Consider the following 26808-nt stretch of genomic DNA (forward strand, 5'->3'; position numbering starts at 1 on the left):
TCGCTTGATATGTCAGGGTATATATCATTTTATTCCATCACTGTACCATGGTACCACAGCAGTACTTTTTGTAAAATAATTAAAACAACACTAATCAAAAACCCAAGCCCAACTGAAAAAAAGTTATGAAACAAAACAAACAAAAAGGGGTCTTATCTGGCTTGGCTTGTCTGGTTGGATGGTTTTTAGAGGGGTTTTGGGCACTAGCAATACTGAATTATTTAATGACAGATTTAAATGAACAGGAGTCGATGGACATTTTAAAATGAGTATTTATTAAAATGTGCAAATCACGACAAAAGCTTGAACAGACCTGTATAGAACATTTTTATTTATAGATTGGCACACGTTCTAAAATTTAAAAAAAGTAAAGAAAATAAATGATGTCATGGGCCTATATCAATTGCCATTATAACAGTATTGTTTCTTCTTAGCAGGACAGTGGTCTTAAAGTTCTTATTCTTTAACTTCTATCAATATCTTGGTATTGCCGCAACTTTTTGGACATGTACCATAGTAATGCATTCCATGGTTTTGTTCAAAGCAGGCTGGAGTACAATGTTATATGAATACAGCAGTCGCTTGATATGTCAGGGTATATATCATTTTATTCCATCACTGTACCATGGTACCACAGCAGTACTTTTTGTAAAATAATTAAAACAACACTAATCGAAAACCCAAGCCCAACTGAAAAAAAGTTATGAAACAAAACAAACAAAAAGGGGTCTTATCTGGCTTGGCTTGTCTGGTTGGATGGTTTTTAGAGGGGTTTTGGGCACTTTTCAGACTTTGATAAAAGCTGGTCAACCAGCTAAACACCAGGGACAGGTTAAACTAGCTAGGGCCAGCCAACCACCACTGGCTACCTGCTTGAGAGGAAACATTATGTATCACATACATTATTTATACAACACTATTCAACATTTGGAGACACCTACTCATTCTCTGTAGTAGTAATATTTACAGACAGTTTAGAATAACAACTATTAAAACTATGAAAACAAACAAACAAATTATAAATCAAATAGTTCTGTCCCTTCTGAAAATGCTGTGTCCAGGATGGGTAAATCCCATGATTTTGTAACCGTTCCAATCACCTGTACACCGAGTCACTGCACAACTCCAATAGCGGATGGTGTTTTACGTTGCATAGCACTGTTCTCTTATGTCAGAGACTATAACATTTAATGTAGCTATTTTAGACCAAGAACCCTTTGCTGGATAGGGAGACAGAGCAGGGACCCCCAATACATATTGCTTAAAATTGGGTTGCTTTTAAAGCCTGGCCATGTGCAGATGTACATACTTTGTTTTAATGATTGTGTTGCAAAACCATAAAATAGTCATTTGTACACTTTACTTAGTAAAGTAAAAAGTAATTTTACTTTTCGGCAGTGAAACGTTTAGCTGAACACTGTTAGCTTTGGATGAAGTTTACTAAATATTGTATTTATTTCATTTTTATTACTAAATATTGTGTATTTTCATGTTTTGTCTCATGTCTCAATCATTGTTCTAGTGGAAGGATGCCACATAATGAATAGGGTTAAAATTTAATTTAATTTTAAAAAACTTTTCAAAAATCCCTGGAATATTTCAAACAAATTCTGGAAAGTTTCCAAAAATTCTGGAATGTTTCCACCTTTTTGCAACCCTATAGCTTCAATATAAGTTAAGCTAAATTGACAGCATTTGTGGCAAAACGTTGATTACGACAAAAATTAATTTTGATTAGCTTTTTTGAACATGTAGGTAAAGATGAGACATTTTCACTGGAGATTCTCTAAAACCAACTTTAAAAGGTGCATCCTGGGATGCTTTTTAAAGAGTATTCAGTGATGTATGCTGTTGGCTGCTTTTCCTTCACTATCCTATCTTACAAGAAATAATTACATTTGTAAAGAAATGAGTAAGTAGACAACTTGAATTTATGCATAAACCTTTAGATCAAAAGATTTTATAAGAGCATGAATTGCATAAATTCAGTCAATTATGTTCTAATTCTGTGTGAGATTTGGTTAGTGTTGTAGATCTACGAAATGCCAAATTTACTTTATCAATGTCAATTAATTTTGTCCTGCAGCCTTTCCTGTGCAATCGCTCATTTGAAGTCTGTGATCTTTTAGGCTGGACATGTCGTGATGACTGCAGGTATCAGTGCATGTGGACCACCGTGGGTCTGTACCAGGCAGAGGGCTACAGCGTACCACAGTTTCACGGGAAGGTTAGTGTCAGAATTGTCAACCAGTGTGAAAGGGGACAAATCTTAATGGTCATCACTATGGAAATGTATGTATTTTCAACCCTGATTCTACATCTTTTTTTTCCTATTTCTAACTGTGTCTAGTGGCCTTTTGCTCGTTTCCTGTGTTTTGAGGAGCCTGCATCTGCGCTGGCATCTCTGCTCAACGGTCTGGCATGTCTGCTGATGCTGCTGAGATACCGCAGCGCCGTCCCTCGACAAAGCCCCATGTACCACACCATCACCGCCTTCTCACTGGTGAGACAGTGTCTGTCTGCTAATATTAATTCCAATAATTCCAAATTATTCCAAATAAAAAATAAAATAAAAAACACAATAAATGTAGTTTAATTTATTGTAGTTTGTGATGTAGTTTAAAAGTTGCATAAGTACAGTTATTCAGCAACCACAATTGCAAACAATATAGTTAAGATCCCTATTTAGATTTATAACAGTTCGTCACTGAGAAGGTTTGCTTGGCCTCATGAAAGAATATTAACTGGCCTTATTACATTTAACATGAGCAGAATAGTGCATTAAGATCGCTAAACTCCACATTTTTTCAGTGTTTTGAGGTCATCAGCACTTTTTTTTGCAGTGCAGACTAGAGGGAGCATGTGTGCATGGTTGCCAGGTTGGGATTGATTAAGAGAAAATCTCTGACTGGGGCATTTAAACTCTTGACATCTGGCAACCCCAAGCATGAAAGCTCATGGAGGCTTTATACCAATGCAAGATAACAGCAATGTCAAATGAAAAAAAAAAGAGAGGCATAACTCATATTTGATGTTAGGTATGATTAAAAATCAAAATCAAATCAAATTTTAAACAGTCATTTTATTGCATTACTTTAATTTTCAATAAGTAAGTAAAGATTATTAGGAATTTTCACTATTTCTAGGTCACCAATCAAATTATTGACACTGATCATGTTGTTTAGATGGTCACATACTCTTTGGAACATTCTGAAATCATGCTGGATCACATGATCATCAGTTTTGTTCATGGCATCTCCAGTGCTGTTGTCATTAAAGGGGTCATATATGATGCTTTTTTTAAAGATCATTATTTTGTGTATTTGGTGTAACAGAATATGTTGACATGCTTTAATGTAAAAAAAAAAACACATTATTTTTCAAATACTGTTCATTATTGTAGGTCCTCTATGCCCCGCCTCTCTCAAACGCTTCGTTTTCTACAAAGTCCCTCCTTCCGACAAGCGCAGTCTGCTCTGATTGGCCAGCTGACCCAGTGCATTGTGATTGGCCGAACACCGCAAGCACTTGTCGGAAATGTAACGCCCCTTACCATAATCGCGAGCTTCATCTTTCAAAATAAATGTAAAGACAGAGCCCGAAAGGGGAACAGAGTCACGTGACAGACACAATGATGAAGCTGGTCTCTCTCCCTCTCTCTCTGTCTCTCACACACACGCGCGCACGCACGCACACATGATGTGCAAAACTCCTCATTTGAACAGTCAATAGCAAATACTTAAACTAATAACAAAACAGTAGCTGATTCAGAAGCGCCAGATTGTCATAGCAAAGTCAGAATGACCTCCTCTCCTAGGTTCACGAAACGGTCGTCCATAAAATGCATTGCTGTTCTGTTGTAAGTAATCTTAAAGATTCCTAAATGCATCTACTTCCGGAAGCCCAAATAAAGTGCTTTTGCTTTCGCACTGAAACACACAGCGTCTCCCTGACATGCTGCTTCAACACTAACTGCGGTTACTGAAACCACGCCTTCTTTCTTTGCGTGCACATTTGGGCGGCATTATGCAAATATTTCCACATAGTGAGGTAGATATGTGGGGGCGTGTTAGAACGAGCCGTTTTAGGGGAGCGTGGCAGAGTCTTAACTTTGATAAAGAATATCTCTTTGGTTTTGAGACTTTAGTCTTTGCAACTTCAGGGATCTTATCTATGCACAATCAGCTTGTAACACTCCAAAGAGAAAGGAAAACTTGAAATCGCATCATATGACCCCTTTAAAGTAAAAGTGTACAAACCAAATACTGAGACATTCAATTCATGATACTTATTTTACAGTTAATTTCATTATTTACGAAAACCACACCAACATATTTTAAGTGGAATTGGACCTTGCTGTAAACGTCTCTCTCTCTGCAGGTTTCCCTGAATGCATGGTTCTGGTCTACAGTGTTCCACACGAGAGACACCTATCTAACAGAGGTAACCCTTCAAGAGATGATTCAGAGACAAATTCTAAACATTTTCTTATGTTCTTGGATTAAGAGTAATGCCTGGCATGGCAAAAAATAGTGTTGGTAGAGATTTTCTGTCTTTGTTTTATAGAAGATGGACTACTTCTGTGCATCAGCTGTCATTCTTTACTCTATCTACTTGTGCTGTGTAAGGTGAGTGAACAGGAAATAAATGGCTGATTAACAATATACAATGCTTGCTAATCTTTTTTTATAAAACGGATAGTACTTGATTCTGATTGGTTGAGCCGCGTTCGAAGCTGTTGTAAATTACACTACAAACATACACCTTTGTTTACTTCTGTGTGTTGCTCGGCACCCACTTTGTTGGAACCACAACTGTTTCTGAGGAACTACATTGTTTGGTGGAAGAATACTGTTTTTATTTATATCATTTTTGCTCTGTTTTATTCTGTGAAACCTTACTACGTATATGGAATAACCGTTTTATAAAAGCAATAATCCCCATGAAGCCGTAGTTTACAGTGATTTTAAAACAGCTAAGGGGGTTTTAGGGGTTTTCTAACAACGCCCCTTAGCTGTTATAAATTCACTGTAAACCCCGGCTTCTTGGGGCTTATTGCTTTAGTTTATGATGTTGATTTGAGGATTGATATTTGTGTTTCAGGACGTTGGGCTTGCGTAGGCCTGCAATTTCCAGTATGGTGGGAGTTCTGCTCATTCTGGCCTTCACATCTCATGTGTCTTATCTGACCTTTGTCAGTTTTGACTACGGGTACAACATGGCTGCCAATGCCACCATAGGTAAGTGTTGTGAATACAGCAGTGTGTTTACATACATGATTCTACAGTGCCTATGATAAGCTGATAACGGGTAAGTTCATGTAAAAATGTCCTAAATGTTTTTTGTGTTGTTTTTGGAAAAGGCTATGAATGGATTGTATTTACTTAATATTTGTAATACTTGTATTTATCTTAATAAATGTTTCTGGGTTTCTTATTGTGTAAATGATTCATAAGCGTACTTTATTACAAATAAAAACTGGGGATTGGTATTACACAGAATACAAAATATTGAGGTCTGACTTTTCACAATCCAGTCAATTCCCATGGAATAAAATTAAGTCATGACCTATATTTTTAATATCCCGCTTCATTCAGAAAAATATCCCGTTACTGGATTAAAATGAGTTTTGAATGCGTTTTCATATTGACTGTAATCAAAGCACAGTTAATTTATTGATCACTGTAGATATTTGCATGTAAATGCCTGCATCAGTTGTTCTGTCAGCTTTGTAACATTTTTGACAGGATTTATCATTTCAAAATCTCATGTAAACATGGATAGATTTTCTTGTATTGTTTTCACAAAGTGCTTGTTTTTTGGTCATTTTTAAGCTTTTTGTTATATGTTAATACACTCGGCTTTGTGTAATTACTATGTCTACAGGTCTTCACTTGACATTTCATTTAAAGAAAAAAAAAAGGTTAATAAAATAACAATAATAAGGAAAAGGCATAAATGGTACACAGGAACTTGTATTATCCTAAACAATGATTTGTTTTATTATATTTACATTCTGGAATGATTAAGATTATTTTAATGTTATTGAAAAGTCTCACATGCTCACCAAGACTGCATTTATTTGATCAAAAATACAGTAAAAACAGTCATATTCAAATATTACAATTTAATTCATATTGTGTGTATATAAGATAATAATTTTGTTTCTCTCTATGTGTATATTTTATATATATATAGAGCCGGACTGAGCCAGGCCTCAACCGCAGTGGCTTCCGGCACGTGTCCTGGAGCTGAAGTTTTGAATATTTATCGTTTTCTTTGTGATTACAGATTCTTTTTACCATAACTTTTTATTTTTGCCTTGTACAGAAAGGGTTATTTGTTTGGTCCGGATGTGCTACTATACTGTAGTTGCAACCTGATTGATGTTTGCATTCACTTGAGCTTTGCCTTCAGTTAAGAAGTAAATCAGCCTTTATCAACAAAGCACTCTTCTAAAAAGGTGCTCTGAATAATAACCATATTTGCAGATGAATATCTTCACAGAAGTTGTTCTTATCTCCCATTTCTATCTATCTATATTTATGGTGCTTTATTTAATGGCCCTGAAGTGAATATATTTCAGAGATAGAAGTAGATTGAGCTTTAGTTTTAAACATCCATTCGCTATAAGCGTGCTGAACATCAGGAGGGGTTATGAGTGAGCAGTGTGCTCTGTCTCTGAGACATGTGGCGGTTACCTCACCATGGTGCAATAGCAGTAGCTACCAGCAGAGAGTGCAGTGCTGATTAGTTTCCACATTGCGGGAAGTCACTGATCACTGTTCTGTGAATTCCAGGCATAAACTTGTGATGGATTGGAGGTTTTGTTGTTGTAGCAGTGCATATCCAACTACCCATTTTTTTCTGTAGTCATCACTCACTTTAATCACTGTAGATTTAAAAGGAGTAGTCCACTCACAAATGAGAATTGTTAACGTTTGCTCATGATGATTTTTAGTGAAACACATAAGGAAAAGTTTAGCAGATTGTTCATATAATTAAAAATAAAAGGTGACTAGGGACAGACAAGCTTCAAAAATGACAAAAAGCACCATTAAAGGTATCAAAAAAGAGTAGTCTATATGACCTGTGCTCTATATAGGCCCTTTCACACCAAGAACAATAACTATAGCGATATCTGTGAAGTTTTATTCTATGTCTGTGAGAACAAGAAAGTCCACATCACTATAACAATAACAACACAGAGGAATGATATCATTGGAATCACTTTCAGAACAATTTTTTCTAGCTCATAAACACATTGACAGACAATCAGAAGCTCAAGTGTTTTAAGACCCCCTGTGATGAAAATCAAGTTTTTAATGTTGTTTACATGCCTATCAGGTGTTTTTAATATGCTTAAAGACAAACCATGTGCAAATTCATCAGTCAACGCCATTTCTGAGCATTTTCTCCTTAAAACCATAGTGTGCCAAAGATCGTAGGAAACTGGCCGTTTCAAACCGCTTTTTTGGTACTAACACGAACCAATCCCAACAACTTTCAGGGTGGGGCTTTTTATATCATTCTCAAAGCGTTTCTACCTAAGGATGTAGATTTTTAGAAGATAGCTGTCTTAAGATGGCAACAGGAACGTGGTTTGTGTAACATTAGTGACACATTATTAACTGTTTGGTAATGTTGTCAAACCAAAGGCTAATGATATCAATTACTGTTACGTGTCCGACGTTGTAGAGCGTGATACATTCTGATACATTAAATTCTATACGACCCTGTATAATTCGTTCTTCCTCCTCTTCTTTGGAATCAGTTTCTGATTCAGACATACAGTATATGGCTGAATTAATCCACTTGCCATTGTGTAGCATTTACTACTACAGTTAACCAAGAAAGTGGAACAGGTAGTCCAAACTGGTGCGAATTCTTGGATTCGCATATACTAAATAAGGCAAGGGTAGAGTTATATTTAAGGCATGAAGAAATTATTTTATATTCTCGTTATAGTTATTTTTCTTGGTGTGAACAGGCATTATTTCAAGTCTCTGTGTGGACCAAAATGTCATTATTTATCGATAATATTTTGCTGAAACTCTGTCTCATGACATGTATAGTATGATGATAAATGGTGCTTTATTGCCATTTTGTAGGTTGATACAAAGGCTTTTGGTCACTGTGTGCTTCCATTTTATGGAAAAGAACAGTGTGAACACTCTGCTAAACATCTCCTTTTGTGTTCCATGAAGGAAAATCATGAGTAAATGACAGATTTGTCATATTTGGGTCAACTATTTCTTTTCAGCACCACAGAGCTACTTGTTGCCTGAATATAAAATACTGACTCGATCCTTATGACAGAAAGAGTTAGAGAGTTGCATGATATGTGATTGCAAAGAAATTACTTTTCCTTTTGATTGGGATTTTATAGCATGGTTTTTCTCTGTGTTGCTGCTTTATCTTTGTTTTTCATTTCCTTGCATTTTTATATATCCAATCACTTTTGTGCTTTATTTTGACACATTTTAATATAAATTTGTTCTTTTTATTTTCACCAAGAATGCCTTTACAATGAATATACATAGAATTGGTTTTCCACAGAAGGTAATGGAAAAGGGATAAAGAAATGTGTGTGTGTGTGTGTGTGTGTGTGTGTGTGTGTGCATATGTGTGTGTTTTGTTGCTGTGCAATTCGAGCTTGTAGTGCATCACATTTATTACTATAGCAACCTGACGGCTACCACAGCTTATATCCTTCGCGCGCGCGTGTGTGTGTGCGTGTGTGTGTGTGTGTGTGTGTTTTGTTGCTGTGCAATTCGAGCTTGTAGTGCATCACATTTACAAACATTTATTACTATAGCAACCTGACGGCTACCACAGCTTATATCCTTAGTAATGTTATTAAGCTCCTTCTCTTCAGAATGCTTGTCACACTATGCCTTACATTTTTTTAATCTTTTTATTGTTCATACAACGCAGCACTCGTCCATGTGTGAGTATCCACAAATCTCCCATCATTGACATCCACAAACTCTTACTCACTTGTGCCAGACTATTTCTTGTATCATTTTAAAGTGAATTCATACTTTTACAGATTCTAGCATTATTGTGACTGGAGCCAAAACCACATTTGATTGCCTGACTTGTCTTTGTTCCTATATCGTCACTTGTGCACTTTAATGTTATTAAGCTCCTTCTCTTCAGAATGCTTGTCACACTATGCCTTACATTTTTTAAAATCTTTTTATTGTTCATACAAGGCAGCACTCGTCCATGTGTGAGTATCCACAAATCTCCCATCATTGACATCCACAAACTCTTACTCACTTGTGCCAGACTATTTCTTGTATCATTTTAAAGTGAATTCATACTTTTACAGATTCTAGAGTTATTGTGACTGGAGCCAAAACCACATTTGATTGCCTGACTTGTCTTTGTTCCTATATCGTCACTTGTGCACTTTATGTGTGTGTGCCAGAACAAGAGCTCAAGCATGATCAGTCTGGAGGGTAAATATAGCCATTTAGAAAGGCTAAAAGCGGTATAGAGGGGGAGGGGACTACAAGGGTATCCAGAACAGTGATGGCGGGGGCCACTGATCATTGACTCTGTTTTTTGAGAGTCTTAATGAGCAGAAAGTCAATGCTACAGTATTTTTACATCTATGGGGGAGTTTAACCACTAACTACAACTTTTTAAGCTTGTTTATTTAAAATCGTGATCAATTGGAAGTAGCGACAGATCTTTTCTTCTGTATTGTGGCGTACATCCAAGTTTAGTGGATTTTTGAAAAACCAAAAAATATAAGGCAAGACTTGGTTCTGTCCATTGGTTATTGATTGGATTTTGAGTTGTGGGCATTGGCCTCAACACTGGGGGCAGAAGAGCTTGGGGTTTAATTATACTACTGTATATGATTGGTGAAGTCCTGTATATGTCACCAGAGAAAAGTCATTTTCACCGAAAGATTCATTTTGATTAAACATTACAAAGTCCATTTTTTGAAAAGTGAAATGTATGCATGGATTAATTTTCACAATAAGATCTATAACATGCATTTAGAAAATAGATAAGATGAATTTTCATGTTATGCCGACTTTAAAGGGGTTATATGATGCGATTTTAAATTTTTCCTTTCTCTTTGGAGTGTTACAAGCTCTTGGTGCATAAAGAAGATCTGTAAAGTTGCAAAGACTAAAGTCTCAAATCCAAAGAGATATTCTTTATAAAAGTTAAGAGTCAACCACGCCTACCTAAAATGGCTCGTTCTAACACGCCCCCACATGTCTAAGTCACGATGTGGGAAGATTTGCATAACACCACCCAAATGTTCACGCAAAGAAAGAAGGCGTAACTTTTATTCTCGCTGTAGTATTGTTGCATGTCGTGAAGGCGCTGTGTGTTTCGTTGTGAAAGCGAAACTACTTTGTTTGATCTTCCAAAAGAGGACGATATCCGCTTCGTCATGCCTAGAGCTGATCTGTGCTGGTCGCTGAGGAAATACATCAACTTCGCGCGGTGGATCGCCGGATCAGCTTTCACCGTGGATGAAGCGGAGTCCAGCCCGGGGTCGTCACATGTGGTTGCCGCAAGCCCTTAGCGTAAAATCTCCCCAAATAGAAATTTGGTAAACATATACATGCGTACATACGTGCATAAATACCTTTTCCTCCATTTATAGTTGACCCCAAAATTTTAATTTGTGGATAATTTACTCACCCACAGGCCATCCTAGTTGTAGATGAATTTGTTTCTTCGTTGGAAAAGATCTGGAGAAATGTAACATTATTTTACATTACATCACTTGCTCATCAATGGATCATCTGCAGTGAATGGGTGCCATCAGAATGAGAGTCCAAACAGCTGATAAAAAAACACAAAACTGATGGACTGGAGTCGTGTGGGTTATCGTGAAGCAAAAAATCTGTAATTCAGAATTAATTAGTATTAGTATTCCATTTTATTATCTCCCTCAGGAGAAATTTGTCTTAGGCAATCAATCAAGAGAGCAGATCAAACATACAACAATCAACTGTTAAAACCCCCCCCCCCCCAAAAAAGGTTACCCATAACCTTACCCTCGCCCACACACAATTCATCTCTTATTGTTCAATAATCTAATTTAATTAAAATTCGCAACTTCAAACTGTTGCTTCTGTTATGAGAATTACTTGTGGATTATTTTTGATGTTTTTTTTTTCTCAGATGTTCTGACTCTTATTGGTGAGCATGTAATTGATGTAATGCTAAACTTCTCCAAATCTGTTCCGATAATGGAACAACTCATCTATATCTTGTATGGCCTGAGGATGAGTACATTTTCAGCAAATTATAATTTTTGGGGTGAACTACTAAACAGTTACATCTTTCAATGATATATTGATTATTTATTCTTAAAGACTTAAGAATAACCATTTCAGAGTTATGAATACTTATTTTTTAACTAGTAGATATTCCAGTAATTCCTAGAATTTATCTTCACTGAAAACATGGTTACAAAGTTATCCTTATTCACTAAATATTATACGGTGGTTCAGATATCATGTAGCTATTCAATTGTTAAAAGTTCCCAATACAGTTAATATTTATTAGATATGCTCATTCTTTAGGCCTACTAATTACTAAAACTCAAAAATGTTCATTCTTACTAACAATTGCAAAATATCTTTTTCCTAATCTTTTATAATTACCATCCAAGTTCAGTGAAAATTCTTACTAATAGAACTGCTGTGTACTATTCTGAAGCAAATACTTTATGATATCTGAATGACAGTGGCCAATAAAATGTAGTTATATGTACAGGGAAAAGTTGCTAGTAATTACTGGAATAATTTTATTTCATATAGAAAACAACATGTCTTTATGGAAGCCCGTTTCCACCACTGAATAAAAAGGTAATTGCGGCTTTTCATCTCACAATTCTGACTTTTTTCACAGAATTGTGAGATATAAACTCGCTATTGCGAGCTATAAAGTCAGAATTGCGAGATAAAAACTCGCATTTCTGACTTTATTTCTCAGAATTGCCCGTTTATATCTCTCAATTATGACTTTATAACTCGCAATTGAGAGAAAAGTTGCTAGTAATAACTGGAATAATTTTATTTCATATAGAAAACAACACGTCTTTATGGAAGCCCGTTTCCGCCACTGAATAAATAAAAAAAAATAAAAAGGTAATTGCGACTTTTTATGTCACAATTCTAACTTTCTTCACAGAATTGTGAGATATAAACTCGCTATTGCAAGTTAAAAAGTCCGAATTGCGTGATATAAACTCGCAATTCTGACTTTTTTTCTCGCAATTGCATGATATAAAGTCATAATTGAGAGATATAAACTGGCAATTCTGTGAAAAAAAGTCAGAATTGTGAGATAAAAAGTCGCAATTTTTTTTTATTCAGTGGCGGAAACGGGCTTCCATAAAGACGTGTTGTTTTCTATATGAAATAAAATTATTCCAGTTATTACTAGCAACTTTTCTCTCAATTCGGAGAAAAAAAAAGTCAGAATTGTGAGATAAAAAGTCGCAATTTTTTTTTATTCAGTGGCGGAAACGGGCTTCCATAAAGACGTGTTGTTTTCTATATGAAATAAAATTATTCCAGTTATTACTAGCAACTTTTCTCTCAATTCGGAGAAAAAAAAAGTCAGAATTGTGAGATAAAAAGTCGCAATTACCTCTTTTATTTTTTCTTCAGTGGCGGAAACGGGTTTCCATACGTCTTGCGTGGGTATTCAGTGAGATCTTGATTTCCTGGGCACTACGTTGGAAATGTTCAGTAGCTTTTTTTGGTTTTCAAGACGATATATTTGAATATAAATAGGAGAAATATTCACTGAAGTCAAAGACTAGCCTTGGTCTTGTTAAAACTGCTCCCGACTCCATAACTGGCCTGCGTGAATGTTGCTGTATTACTGTATTACTGTGTTGCTGTATTACTGTATTACTGTATTACTGTGTTGCTGTATTACTGTATTACTGTGTTGCTGTATTACTGTATTACTGTATTACTGTATTACTGTGTTGCTGTATTACTGTATTACTGTATTACTGTGTTGCTGTATTACTGTATTACTGTATTACTGTGCTGTATTACAGAGTTAATGTGTTGCCTTATTACTGTATTACTCTATTACTGTGTTGCTGTATTACTGTATTACTGTATTACTGTATTACTGTGTTGCTGTATTACTGTATTACTGTGTTGCTGTATTACTGTATTACTGTATTACTGTGTTGCTGTATTACTGTATTACTGGAGTCAATCTGTACCGCCACTCCTCCGCCGGAGCGCGCGCACACACACTCTGACTGGAGAGTCAGGCGCACTCGCTCCTGTCAGGAAGTTGTTGGTATTCGGGAAATAGCAAAGACACGAGAAAAGGGTATATTTAACGCAACGAAACTACACGAGGGGGATCTGTGTAACGTGTACGGGGTCCGGGTATGAGCTGGAGGACTATTAACTAATGGAGGACTAATCGATGGAGGCAGACAGAAGTTTTGGGCTCGTCTGGGTCCTGCTGCTGCTGTTGGGTATTACAGCCGCTTCAGGGAGAGAAGGTGGGTCATCTCCACACATTCCCAAACTATCCCAAAATTCCCATTTTATGCTATTACATACTACGTTAATGTAAAGTTACGGAGCAGATAAAGTGTTTAACACGAGCAAACAGAGGAGGGACACATTCTTTTGGAGAAACTGCTACACTGCTAAAGTCGCGAGGCGACCGGCGCACGGGGCCCACTGCGTTTGTACGCGGCTGTTCGAGCCAAAGGCTTGGAGCGATTAGTTTTGCCGCGTCGCTGTCTTGAAATGTACACGCATTTCGTAAGTTATTTTAGTGGAGTAAACAATTTTACCATTTAAGCCTGTATTAATGTACCTAAATAAGACTAAGATATACACTGCAACACAAAAATATCACTATGTCGTAATCTATTGTTTGTTTTATGGTTCAGGTTTAAACTGTGAATTTTCTTTTTCATTCTTCTGTCTGTACAATACGTGCACTTAGTTGGAGGAAGAATTCATGTTCTTAGAGAATCATACACTCCGTCCTTCCTGCTCCCTGAATGAGTTATTCCAAAGGTCGTTTGTTTTAAAGTTCTGCGTGACTGTGTCAGCTTCTGATTACACACGGGAACAAAACAAATGTGTGTCTGCATGAGTGTTTGGTGTTTTCATGTTCCGTAAATATTTTCAGCAAACGGTCTGTTGTCTTAGGCATTCTTAAAGCGCTCAGATTGTCAACAGCCTGGAGAAGCGTTCGGTCTTGTTGACAAGCAGAATCCATAAACAATGCAATTGGGACATTTGCATGGGACGTTGTTGGCATGGACCATTAATGTGACTGCATCTCCCATTCTCAAAACTAAGCAAGATCAATCCCTGTCAAAGTTTTGCCATCTGATTCTGCATATGCATACGACATAAACATGTTGTGCGTCCAGTTAGTAAACTAACCGTCACTTCATTGCTGTGCTCGGTGGGCTTATCCTTGTTATCAGTTGGTGCGGGTGTGCAAAGCTGTCTTAGATATGCTTTACATTTTTCATTGTGAGTGTTTCAGAGCCGGTAATGGTGGCTTTTAGCAATGCCGTTAGCTGAAAGTGTCACCACACGATTGCTGGTCTTCAGTCTCACATGCTGTATGGACATTTAAAATCAGAGTAGAGGCCCATTCACACCAAGGACAATAACTATAACCATAAAGTTTTAATAATCAATCTAATACTTTGAGAATAGAGACGCCCAAACCAAAATTATAATGATACAAATAATAACTAGTTTTAATAATCATTTTAATTCTATGAGAATAGAGATGTCCACACCACAACTATAATGATATCAGTATAACATTCTTGGTGTAAACAGACCTTAACATTCAGATTTGTAACTCATCAGAACTAGGAGGAAATTGCCTATGTTTTGATGAAACACAAGTGTGCAATGTCGAACGTTCCTGTTGAGTTTTGTTAAGGGTTGCAATAACTTTAAGACTATTGGCTCTTAGAGTATAGCCCAGTGGTTCTCAACCAAGGGGCCGGGCCCCACTATAGGGGGCCTCAGCAAACTTTCAAGGGGGCCTTAAGATGACTTGAAATTATTTAAAATAAGACAACAGAAGAATTAAAATAAGATAAAACAACCATAAATCAAGATATTTCTTATTTTAATTTACTCCCTCAATAAGTAGGCCTATTTTTTCTTTAAAAAAATCAGCTTGCACATGTTCTGAGAAAACTAGAATATATGAGGAAGCCTCATTTAAAAAGTGTGATTTCTATTCCGGGAAAAGTCATGTAAATGAATGAAATAGCATAACTCCATGGCCATTTTTTTGGTTATCCATTTTTCTAGTTATGCCAAGCTCCAAAATATTTTGTCAGGTAGAAATTGTGAGTAAAAGAAAAGTCATGGGGCCTTCATATATTAATGTGAACAATGGGCCTTGGAGTCAAAAAGCTTGAGAATCACTGTAGCCAGCATGTGGTGGTTCACTGACTAGGCAAAGATGGAAAATGTTTGTATGTTATTAATTTTCTTCAGTAGTTTGTCTTGTGATTTTTAAAGAGGCAACACTTTGCCTCTAGTTTTAATAATCATTTTAATTCTGTGAGAATAGAGATGTCCATAAACTTACAGAAAAGTGTTTTTCATGCAGAAACTTTTGTCTCAGGTTCTATGTTGCTCCCACTTTAAAGGTGATGATGATACACGGGGCAAGTTTTTGAGCAGTGTTGCTGGGCAGTGATGCCGAGCGATGTTGCTTGGGCACTTTCCTATTGAGAATGGGCAACAAAATTCTATCTGGATACTTTAGATCGGTCATGGGCCCTATGTCTCACCTAGTTGCCCGTTGACAGCAACATTGCCCAGCAACATTGCTCAAAAAGTTGCCCCGTGTATTATCACCTTAAGTCATTATGTTGTTACAGTAACATTTTTGAGAAGCATATTAAAGGGTTAATTCATCCAGAAAATAATTTACTCTGAACCCATTTGACATTTTGTCTTCAGTAGAGCAGACAGATGTTTAGCAGAATGTTCACACTGCTCTTTTTAATACAATGAAAGTGAACGGTGAATACAGGCTGTTAAAGTGTCCTATAATTAGTTCATTTGATTTGTGTCTGACATTCCAAATCTGGAGATACAATCATTATAGCAGGATTATAGCTAAAAAAAAACACAAACTCTATGTTAAGTAATAATAATACGTATGAATTCCTTTATATGTTCATTCAGGAATATATGCTGTATTTGATTGCCCATGATTGGCGTAATATCGCGTGTAGTATACCTTTTCGTATGTTCCGGTCTTATTTAATGCTGCTATATGCTGATAACCAAGCATGTAATCATACTGCTTCAGGCTTGTATTATTTTTACAATGAAACAGACAAGCAAAACGAAACGGATCAGAGGCATAGCCTACATCTTTATTATTAACCAACTATCCCATACTATAATTAAAACTAACTGTTGTTCGGTAAACTATATATGAATTGTACATAAAATACATGGAATTGCACATACTATTTCTGACATTAATTTATGAATATGAATTTGTTCATTAATTATTAATGTTAGAAAGGCTGCGCTAAACCTTGTTCATTTAAGTGTTACCTCTGTTGTTTACATTTGAATTGTTTAGGTTTTATAAATATTTTTTTGGTAGATGTTTCAGCAAAAGAAAAGGAAAGGCTGCACTAATTGTTACCTCAGTTGTTTAATTTTTTTAATTTAGGTTTTAATAAATATTTATGCATAATAAATGTTCATTTAGTTTCACCAATTTTCTGCATGTCTCTCATTTGCTGTAATTGCATGTATTATATCGGCCTAATATCGGCCAATCAGCCAGATTGATTTCTCAATATCGGCATCGGCCATTAAAAATCCCATATTGCATATTGTTTACACACATTTTCAACTAAATGAAAACCTTGAGATATAATGTAACGTTGTTGTAGAACATTGTTGTGTATGATGCCTAATCATAAGCTTGTTCAAAAATGGTGACAGATTTCACGTCTTTCTCGTTAAACGCCATTTAAATAAACTAATATTCGAATATTCGTTTTGTTATGAGCCCAAATATTCGAATACAATATATGGCAGCAGTGGTTAACAGAAGTTGGCAGCTGAAAACCTATTGAAAGTACACTCTACTTCCTGTCTGGCTGCACACCAAAAGTAGGTGTGGTGAATTTGCTCACTGCACAGGTAAAGAGCACTGATTTATATTCAATCTGTCTCTCCTGTGCTGTTGTCCTAGAGACCGAGAGCAGCCCTTATGCCTTGTGACACAACAAGTTTCCAGTGACACAAGGAATGTGTCTACACTAGTGTGTAGGCGATGGTCTCTTGTTTTGCAACTACATACATAAGGCTCTTAGAAATCCTTTTTATTTTTTCCAATATTGTGTTTTATTTTTCCCCAAAATCTTTAATTTTTTGCTCCACATGAATTCATCTGAATCTGCTCTTAGTTTGGGTCGCTTATAACGTCCATTTGGGAATGCAATATGTGCTAACCATCTTCCCAAACAGGAACACTTACTGAAGTCAACAAAAGAGGGGCCCCTACAGTGTTTCCACCAAAATAAAAGCTTGATGGTTTACCGTTTGAAAATAATTGAAATCAGCCATAAATATTAGAATTGTAATTTTACAGTTATTAACATATTATTTTTCTCATATATTTAGTTTTTTCTGTTTTCATTTCTCTGAATTCTGTTTTAATGCTTAAATTAAATTTTAGTAATCAAAAGCATGTCTAATTAATTGAAATAATGAAACTTATACAATTTAACAACAATTTATTACATGTTTTTTTAAAAAAGAACATTTCTAGGGCTCTATGAAATCCATTTAGTTTTTTCCCAAATTCTGGTTTATGTTTACAAAATTCTGTTTACCATTTAAAAAAAAAGTGGATTCTGATTTAATAGTTTAATTTCATTTTAATAATTAAACATAATTTTAATTGAATTAATAAAGCTATAAAACTACTTTAATAATTTAATAATTTTTTACAATAATAGGGTCTTATAAAATGTTTTATTTTTCAGAAATTCTGTTGTCTTTTAATTTGTCTGGATTTATGATTTAGTACAAATTTATTATCAGCTGTAGTTGTAGTGAAGAGTTTAAGTATCTGACAATAGTTTTTATCAAATGAAAATCTTGAAATATTTGTTAATTGACTCTCAGAGCAGTTGTGGAGAAGTTCATATTTTCATGTTTTTATATAGTGAGATGGTAAAGACTGAAAACACCACGAGCATCACGCATGCTTGAATAGTAGATGAAACTGCACCACTCATTCACAGTGGACACACAGAACAAGAATACTAGTCCATATTGCAATTTTATTAAGTGTATTTTGTCCACGTTTTCTGCATCGCAGAAATCATAGGGCCCTACATACATTGCTTATTATGTCAGTGTGTTATTGCATGTTTTAAAGCACAACAGAAGTATAAAAAAAGTTTTGAAAAAGTTTTGTACTACAAACACCTTACATCCCTAAGTACCTGTAATTAACTGCACATACGCCACATGATGTGTATCGCAGTTTGTTAATATCAGTCATGCTGAAAAGTTCAGTGCAGATTTGTATGTGTGTGTATGTAATATATGTATCTTCTTGAAATTTCCATGAACAGACAGGTTTTTTGTTTAATGCAACACCTGTTCGGTAGACTAAAACCTTTATGGTAATGCAATAGATGATTGACAGGGACAGGCTTTTGTCCAAGCCAAGTCTCAAATGCCTTTTGTTAATAGTTTCTGTATTTTGGAGGTTAGTTTTATAACCATGTTGCAGGACAATACATTTAAAAAAATATATTTTTTTATATTATTATTGTTAATAGAGCCAGACCGATATATAGTTTTGCCGATATTATCGGCCGATATGAGCCTGTTGCCGATATATCGGTATTGGCGAATATGCCGCCGATATGAATTTTTTTTTACAGAACATATAACGCAGATAAAATGCTTGAAATTGTGTAATTACTTAGTTTGTCCAGCAGAGCGCGCTCCATTGTTTGATACTGGTGACCTGGATGAAACGCTTCAAAGCTTAAGTCTATGGAAAACCATTGAAACTTTGAACGGCCATATCTCCGTAACGGCGCGGCGAATCCGCATCAAATTCAGGGGATCCCTTCAGCTCGAGGAACCCTCTCGACAATGTATAGTTTATCTGTGTTATTCAAGCTATCTTTGGTATTTTCATCATAATTAAGTATATTTATAATCCATTGCTAATCGATTTTAAGTTGGAATGGACACTCGCGTTAAAAAGAAGATGTGTTCGATTTGTATTATTAGAGTTTTCCGATTTCCCAGTAGGGAAATAATTTTTCACGTGCAGTGACGGTGATCCTTACATCCGTTTCGGAGAACCAGAGGACAAATATTTCAATCAATCACTCAATATTAGGTTAATACCAATTACTAATACCAATATTAGGGAGTAAAAAATGGCAGATATCAATATATTGGCCGATATTCTTTGTGTATATTATAGTAGAGTACCAGTCAAAAGTTTGGACACTTTCCCATTCGTGTGTCCAAACATTTGACTGGTACTATATATAGAATACAGTATATACATAAACAGAATATATATATACATAAACACATTTTTTGCAATGATCACTCAAATGTGGTGATCAAACACTTATAATGACATGACAAAGATATGTAATGATGGAGGCAGGGCATTTAACAATTTAACAATAAACTTTATTATCCAAAATGAGTCTGACATCAGTGCACTGAACAGTAAAGTTGAAGTTTATTCAACTTTAATTCAATTCAATTCCATTCAACTTTATTCCGTTGAAGTTTATTTCACTTCGGAACATTCATTCACAGATTTGCGCTACTGTCTTCACACACAGACGAAACTTACTAGAGAAGTGTGAAGTGTGACATAATATACCTTTGTAAATAAATATAAATTCACGTCTCGCGCATTTTAATGCCCTTTGAATGTAACGTGTACGTTCAACTCACATGAGAGGTGAACACGCTCATGCAAATGCTGTCTACAATCAAAAAATACAAAAGGTGAAGCAAAGAAAAACCAGGCTTCTTACCTTTCCTCTCAGTAGTCCTGTGAATGCATACGATGAGCACATCCCGCTTCCTTATGAGTCGAACACACTCTATCCACACATCATGCATCAATCATGCTGGGAGCAGGGAAATTTCGCCTTATTGTAGTAATATATTGTAGTAAATTGTAGTATTGTTTTGTAGTAAGATATAGATATTTGGCGCCAGATATCGATTCTCATATCGCATGGAGAAGTACAACGATATATCGCCATATCGATATATTGTCCCACTCCTAGCCGCTAATGATGTCACGGGCTACAGACACCAGTCATGCTGATGGCATTCCCCATTAGGGCCTTTCGCACCACTTTAGTTCCAGAACTAAATGTACAGTACTAAAGTACTGGGACGATTTTGCGCGAACTATTTCCCAGTACTACTTTAAGGGTTGCATTCGCACCGACAGTGTGTACTAAGAAGTGACGTAAGCCGGTCGACAGTGACGTCATTTGTGCGCGGCGTTCAACAACAGAAACAAAGAAGAACAACATTAACAACAGGAGGATGGAGGATGCTGTGGTCAGAGCTGTGTTTTTGTTGTGTCTCGCGGGTTTCACAATAATGGACATGGAAAGTCGACGTATACGTAAAGCGATTGAAAGAACGAAAAGGAGGACTAGAATCTCCAACGTCAACTGGCAGTGCTACATTTGCTACAAGTGCCTGCACTTCAGCATCCGTCCATCTATCGCTGTTCTCCATACTTGTGAAATAACTTGACACAATGTGTACAGTATCTTTACACAGCGTTTTAAATCATGGCGGGGGGGGGGGTTTTTATACGCATTTGGCCAATCAATGTCTACTTACGTCACAATTAGTACCAGTTGTGCCGGTTAGACCCTGCTCCGGAGTAGGAGCTAATTTGGTTCTAGAAAAAGGCAGTCCGGTACTAAAATCGCTCCCAGTTTCGGCGGTGCGAAAACGCCAAAAAGTGGGTAGTTCCACAATTAGTTCTGGTACTATGAAAAGGTTCCTGCGGTGCGAAAGGCCCTATAATGTGCACTAGAGGACGCAGTGTGAGTTCCCTTGAAGAGGAACGCAATTTCCCCATGCAGTTAAATAAAGACTACTGCTACTGTTTATCAGACAAGCATCACCAATAAAATAACCAAATATCAGCCAGTTAATTGGCCTGGGTATTATATTGATTTAGACAACTGCTTAAAACTATCAAGCAAAAGCCAGAAGTACTCACAGCGAGTGTGTGTGTAAACCTGTTGGTTTGGATGCCATTGGCGATACATTGTGGTGTAAAACAACTGCACTTCAGCCAGTCTGAATCAGGTTTGAGTTGGAATAAAAATTATTATGGAGAAACAGAAGTACAATGAGAGTGAAAGAGAAAGGGGCCACATGGACATGGACTAATAGAGTTGTTTTCTATTCAAGACAACCAGCCGCCCCTCAAACACTCAAGCACAGAGACGAGGGAATGTTAGGATGATGAAAGAGGAGCAACGGAACTTTGAAAGGAAGTGTGAACTGGAGAAAACAGTGACTTATTATTCAGTCCCATCATAATGCATACATATGTCACTTCTGTTAGTACAGGAATATTTCACAATATTAACCAGACCCCGCCCCCTTCAAAAAATAAAATAAATAAATAAAATAAAACCTTATATAAATATGATTCACCTATTTTGTCATTTCCTCGTTATCGTTGAGAAAACCTATTTTTAAGATAAGCTTATTTTAAGCTTATTTTACGATGATCAGTGAATTATGTGTACCAAAGAGGAATTAAATATATGTTATATAGCGATAAAGATTTGTGTGCGATATAGACAAAAATTATATCTCAATATTTTCTGGAATTTTAGCCATAACGATAATCAGACTATATTTTTCTGAGTGTGTTGCGCTGCAGGACTGCCGTGGACAGCTGACTCCTCTTCATATTCTGCGTGGTCAGTTCACAACAGTGATAGAAATTTATCTTTTCCAACAAAAGTTATTTTTACCCTTTATGGGCATTTTTACCTTTTTCTAGAAGTGTGCATTATCTTTTGAGTCAAATTCTTATATTTAATCAATAAAGTGAATTAGAATAATAAGACATTTGGGGCTGTTACCAAACCAATAAAATCATTATAAACAATATTCATCTTTGCAGTGCAGAGGAAACACAGAAGCTGCATCTGAAGAGGCATTTAGATGCATTTACACACTGTTTAATGCAGGACATGAATGCTTTAACCTGCAGTTACAAATGCAGAAATAATGTTTTGATATTTTAATCCTAAAACGTTGAATAGAGCCTACTGATATTTGAAATTATTATTTTTTTTAAATGAAAAGGTTCTTAAATTTTAAATTAAAACCGCCAGTAGGTGGCAGCAAGTCACTATTAAGTGAGTCATTGCTCATTTAAAAGGTTGATTAATTCAGGAACGAAACAATAGCCAGGTTTCCATCCAAGGATTTTTTGCAAAAAAATATTTAGATCTTCAAAATTTTTACCAATATAGCTAATGGAAATGCCATTTATCGATAAAATTTATCATGTGTTGACATTATCTTTTTCAGTTTAACTTTAGCGCATAAATTCTATATCGATACTTCAAATGTTGCAAAAAATAGTTTGGAAACACTTTTTGTCGAGAAAAGGGGCTTTAACGCAAATAAATGTGGTGTCACATGGCAGAATTAGCCTATAGGCAGTGTCCGTGTTCATGGTGTTGCACATGTTAAAACACCCTTTCCCTGTAGTTCAAAAGTGCATTAAATCATATTCATATTATTAAATTGCATCTAAAATTATTTTATATTTGGTAGGAAAAAGACAAGTTACCTCTCAAACATACTTATCTTAATTTGAGGTTCCTTATAGCCTATGTTTACATTATTTTTGACACTGCACTGCTCAGTTTAAACAGCCATGTAGTCCGTGCCGTTCAGCGTGACCACCATACTCACGTGATATTACTATGCCAAGCACATTTTGTTTTACGTGGATATTGGAACACGAAGTACAACATTTTTAATTAATTAGTTTTGGCTTGTATAGTAGCTTCTTATATATTTTTATTCTTGTTTTGTTCTGAGTTCTGTTCTACCGTTAAATTTAAAGTATTTGAGGGGAACTAAAATAGCATGGTTTTCAATGTTTGGCTCACTGTATTTTATTATGACAATGAACAGGCTGCAATTGTCCAGTTAGTAATGCTTAACTGTACGAGTGAGGCGCCAGCATGATCACTTGTTTTAGTTTTTTTTTTCCTTTAAAAAGTGGAAACAACTTACACTGTCTACACCGGACGCGAGAGTGGTGCGGCAACTGTCGCGTCCGGTGTAGACACGGTGTGACTACTCCTTCATTTGTGCTCATATGAGAGTAAGACATTATTCAAAACTATTCTAAACATTCCTTTGTGTACATTCACAATAAAAACAAAACATTGTGCTTTTGTAAAATAAAGGAAAAAAACAGGATGCCGCTTTCTCGAGCGCATCACAAAAATGAGAAATTTTGTTAATTTATTATTTAGAAAAATATATTTCGCATATATGCCTATTTATTTATTTTATATAGCCTATAGTTTTATTATGTTTTTCTGCATTCGCAGAAGCGCTATAGGTGCGTGACATGACCATATGAATCCTCACGTTCTGTTGTTTATGCTGCTTTTTGCGTGTGTAAAATTAATCCCAGGAAAACAAATTTAGGTATTTTTATTGGGTCACAGCCACATATCAAATCAAATTTCATTTAATTGTAATTTAACATAATGTTGGCGGTTAATAATGGCTTAACGACTGTCGGTTGTTGGTTAGGAGAATAAAATAAACGAAATGAACATTTCCTCTAAAAGTTAATCAGAAAAATAATGATAGGCTAATACAACTGCACATATTTATGAATAATGCTTGATGATCAAGTTTCTAAATAGTCTATAACAAAGTACAAAAAAAACAACAATAACAACTCCTGACACTTTTTAAAAACAATTTTATGCAGGCCTATACAATTTAATAATAGGATATATAAAAAAGTTTTGTTTCAAATGGTTGAAGAACAGGCTACTAGCCTGTATAACTTACGTAATAGGTGAAATTATGTATGGAAACGGCTCAAGGGCAATGTTTTCTTTGCTATACACCAAAACTTTTGCAACAATTCATTTTTTTTAGGGATGACGTCATCACGCACAGCATTTTATCGGTAAAAGGCCAGTTGGATGGAAACAGGCTGTAGACAGCAATTTTTTCAAAGTTTTTTTTACGCATATTCTCTTTATCGATAACAAAACAGCACAAAAACTGGATTGAAACTTGTCATGTTGTTCAGAGATGCAAAACAGCGCTGTGGCTCTGTTTGGAATTAGCTATTTTTTATTGGCGAAATAGAGCAAAAATAGGCAATATGGTGTCTAAAACGTAAGTCTGTTAATATTAACTTCTTGTTTATTTAACTGTTGTATAAAATCAATATCACATTTGTGGTTTTTGCACAAAAAAATGGCACTCTTTGTGTGATATTATGAAATAAGTATATAGGCCTACATTTTCTGTCCACACATTTTGAATTTTGGGAGCATTCTAAATGCATTTAAAAAAAAAAAAACAGAGGTCCCTTAATGCTTATGGGAGGTCTGGGTCTCCTCCAGCCTCCCCTCAATTTGAACACTGAAAAATGTTTACCATTACCTTTTGTAAAGTACTGCAGTTTTTCTGACCCGTTATCTAGGCCTGTTCTCTTCCTTCTTTAAAAATATGTAGGCTAATATAGGCTTAGATCTCTTCAATAATAAGTGTGTATTAACAAACTTATTTATAAAGAATTTAAACGTAGCTGTTATCACAGGAGATTATCAGTGCTATTTTCTGAGAGATGTTGAACCCTCAGTAATAGATAAAGCTTTTACCTTTTATCTTACAGTTGCTCCAAAGGTCAAGGTGACACATTACAGAATTATGTTTAGGATTTACCCTGTTAGTGATTTTATACAGAAAAGATTTAATTTTTAAGTGAACCCATGTGGTTCTTGTTATTCTTTTCCTGAAACATTTGATCACCTATTCTTTTACTGAGAGGTTACTTCTAAATTCTGGTTTGATATTCATTGTTGGTTGTCAGTAAAAATGGAAACAATTCCTCCATTTGTTTTGCAAGATATATTCTTTTTTAAGTGTGATTTAAATTCTACTAAATAGAAAGTGAAACTCTTTGCCACTCTATCTCAAAATATTTATTATTTGAATGTATTTTTAATTGATGTCGTTTTGTACAATGGCATATATAAATTAGTATTTAGGCCTACCATTTGGAAAAAAGCTATAGGCTACATAAGAAAGGTAAAAAGCACTTAATAGCTAATTAAACATAATTGAGGATAAGTGAAAACAATAATAGAGAATGAATAGGAATAATAAAGCATACCAATCACAAAGTGCTGGAAACACTTGCAGCAGACGCAGACGTCATGTTCAGGCAGACGAACTGTAATGTGGCAGACGCAGACGTCACGTTTGACAGATGCAGACGGCATAGTGATTTTATACAGAAAAGATTTAATTTTTAAGTGAACCCATGTGGTTCTTGTTATTCTTTTCCTGAAACATTTGATCACCTATTCTTTTACTGAGAGGTTACTTCTAAATTCTGGTTTGATATTCATTGTTGGTTGTCAGTAAAAATGGAAACAATTCCTCCATTTGTTTTGCAAGATATATTCTTTTTTAAGTGTGATTTAAATTCTCTTTTTTTTTGGATGTTGTCAACTTTGTTTTATTTTTGGGTAAATATCACATTCATACATGCAAATGGTAAAAAAAAAGGAAAGTACATTAAAAAACTAAATAGAAAGTGAAACTCTTTGCCACTCTATCTCAAAATATTTATTATTTGAATGTATTTTTAATTGATGTCGTTTTGTACAATGGCATATATAAATTAGTATTTAGGCCTACCATTTGGAAAAAAGCTATAGGCTACATAAGAAAGGTAAAAAGCACTTAATAGCTAATTAAACATAATTGAGGATAAGTGAAAACAATAATAGAGAATGAATAGGAATAATAAAGCATGAATAAGTGAAAGTGCTGGAAACACTTGCAGCAGACGCAGACGTCATGTTCAGGCAGACGAACTGTAATGTGGCAGACGCAGACGTCACGTTTGACAGATGCAGTTCATTGAGACGAGTGCATGTTACATCGTCATATTAAAGATCCTGTCGGAACGCCATACGTTTCAGGCAGAGCACGAACACAGAATTGATTCCTCTTTCACTTGAACGGACACATACACGCAAAATTATCTCAAAATAACTATCTCGGCAAGCATTTTCATGTCTTAAATTAAACAGTGGAGAAAGAAATCGCAAGTGCATCATTATGTTGGATCCATGCATTCGGTCTTAAAGGGGCAGTAGCCTATAAATACCTCCTGTTTAAGCGCCACCTGCTGTCACAGTGACATTTGCGTCTCATTCAGCCCGTCTGCTGTTTTTGTTTCGTTCAGATTTTTTATGTAGCATCACAAAGCTAAAGTTTTTGTTTCAAATTTCAAAATTGTACAATCTAAATAACATGTATGCAGCATCTTTGTTTGGATCGTGATTAAAATGCACAGGCAAAGTGTATTTACTTAGTTTACTTTCATGGAGAAATTTATTTTATTTGTATTATTTATTTATTTGATTTGGGATTTGTTTTAAAATTTCAAGTTAGTATATTGTTTGACATTTTCAAT

The 26808-nt window shown here is 35.5% G+C and overlaps 2 protein-coding genes across 2 annotated transcripts in view; both read left to right on the forward strand.

Moving 5' to 3' along the window:
- The first annotated feature begins 1062 nt into the window (after nt 1-1062).
- pgap3 (post-GPI attachment to proteins phospholipase 3) lies at nt 1063-5388 on the forward strand. The gene is made up of 7 exons (XM_016244746.1): nt 1063-1066; nt 2130-2227; nt 2351-2503; nt 4381-4443; nt 4567-4628; nt 5104-5240; nt 5363-5388. Exons 1-7 carry the CDS (start codon nt 1063-1065, stop codon nt 5386-5388), a joined length of 543 nt encoding a protein of 180 aa, XP_016100232.1.
- Nucleotides 5389-13248: 7860 nt separating this feature from the next.
- erbb2 (erb-b2 receptor tyrosine kinase 2) overlaps nt 13249-26808 on the forward strand; it is a 39114-nt gene continuing 25554 nt past the window's right edge. The window contains exon 1 of the mRNA XM_016244769.1: nt 13249-13525. Within this exon, the coding sequence (XP_016100255.1) occupies nt 13447-13525 (79 nt within the window). The 5' untranslated portion in view covers nt 13249-13446. The remainder of the gene's footprint in view (nt 13526-26808) is intronic.

This window comes from Sinocyclocheilus grahami, unplaced genomic scaffold, assembly GCF_001515645.1.
Source record: "Sinocyclocheilus grahami isolate Dianchi unplaced genomic scaffold, SAMN03320097.WGS_v1.1 scaffold733.1, whole genome shotgun sequence".
Lineage (NCBI taxonomy): Eukaryota > Metazoa > Chordata > Actinopteri > Cypriniformes > Cyprinidae > Sinocyclocheilus > Sinocyclocheilus grahami.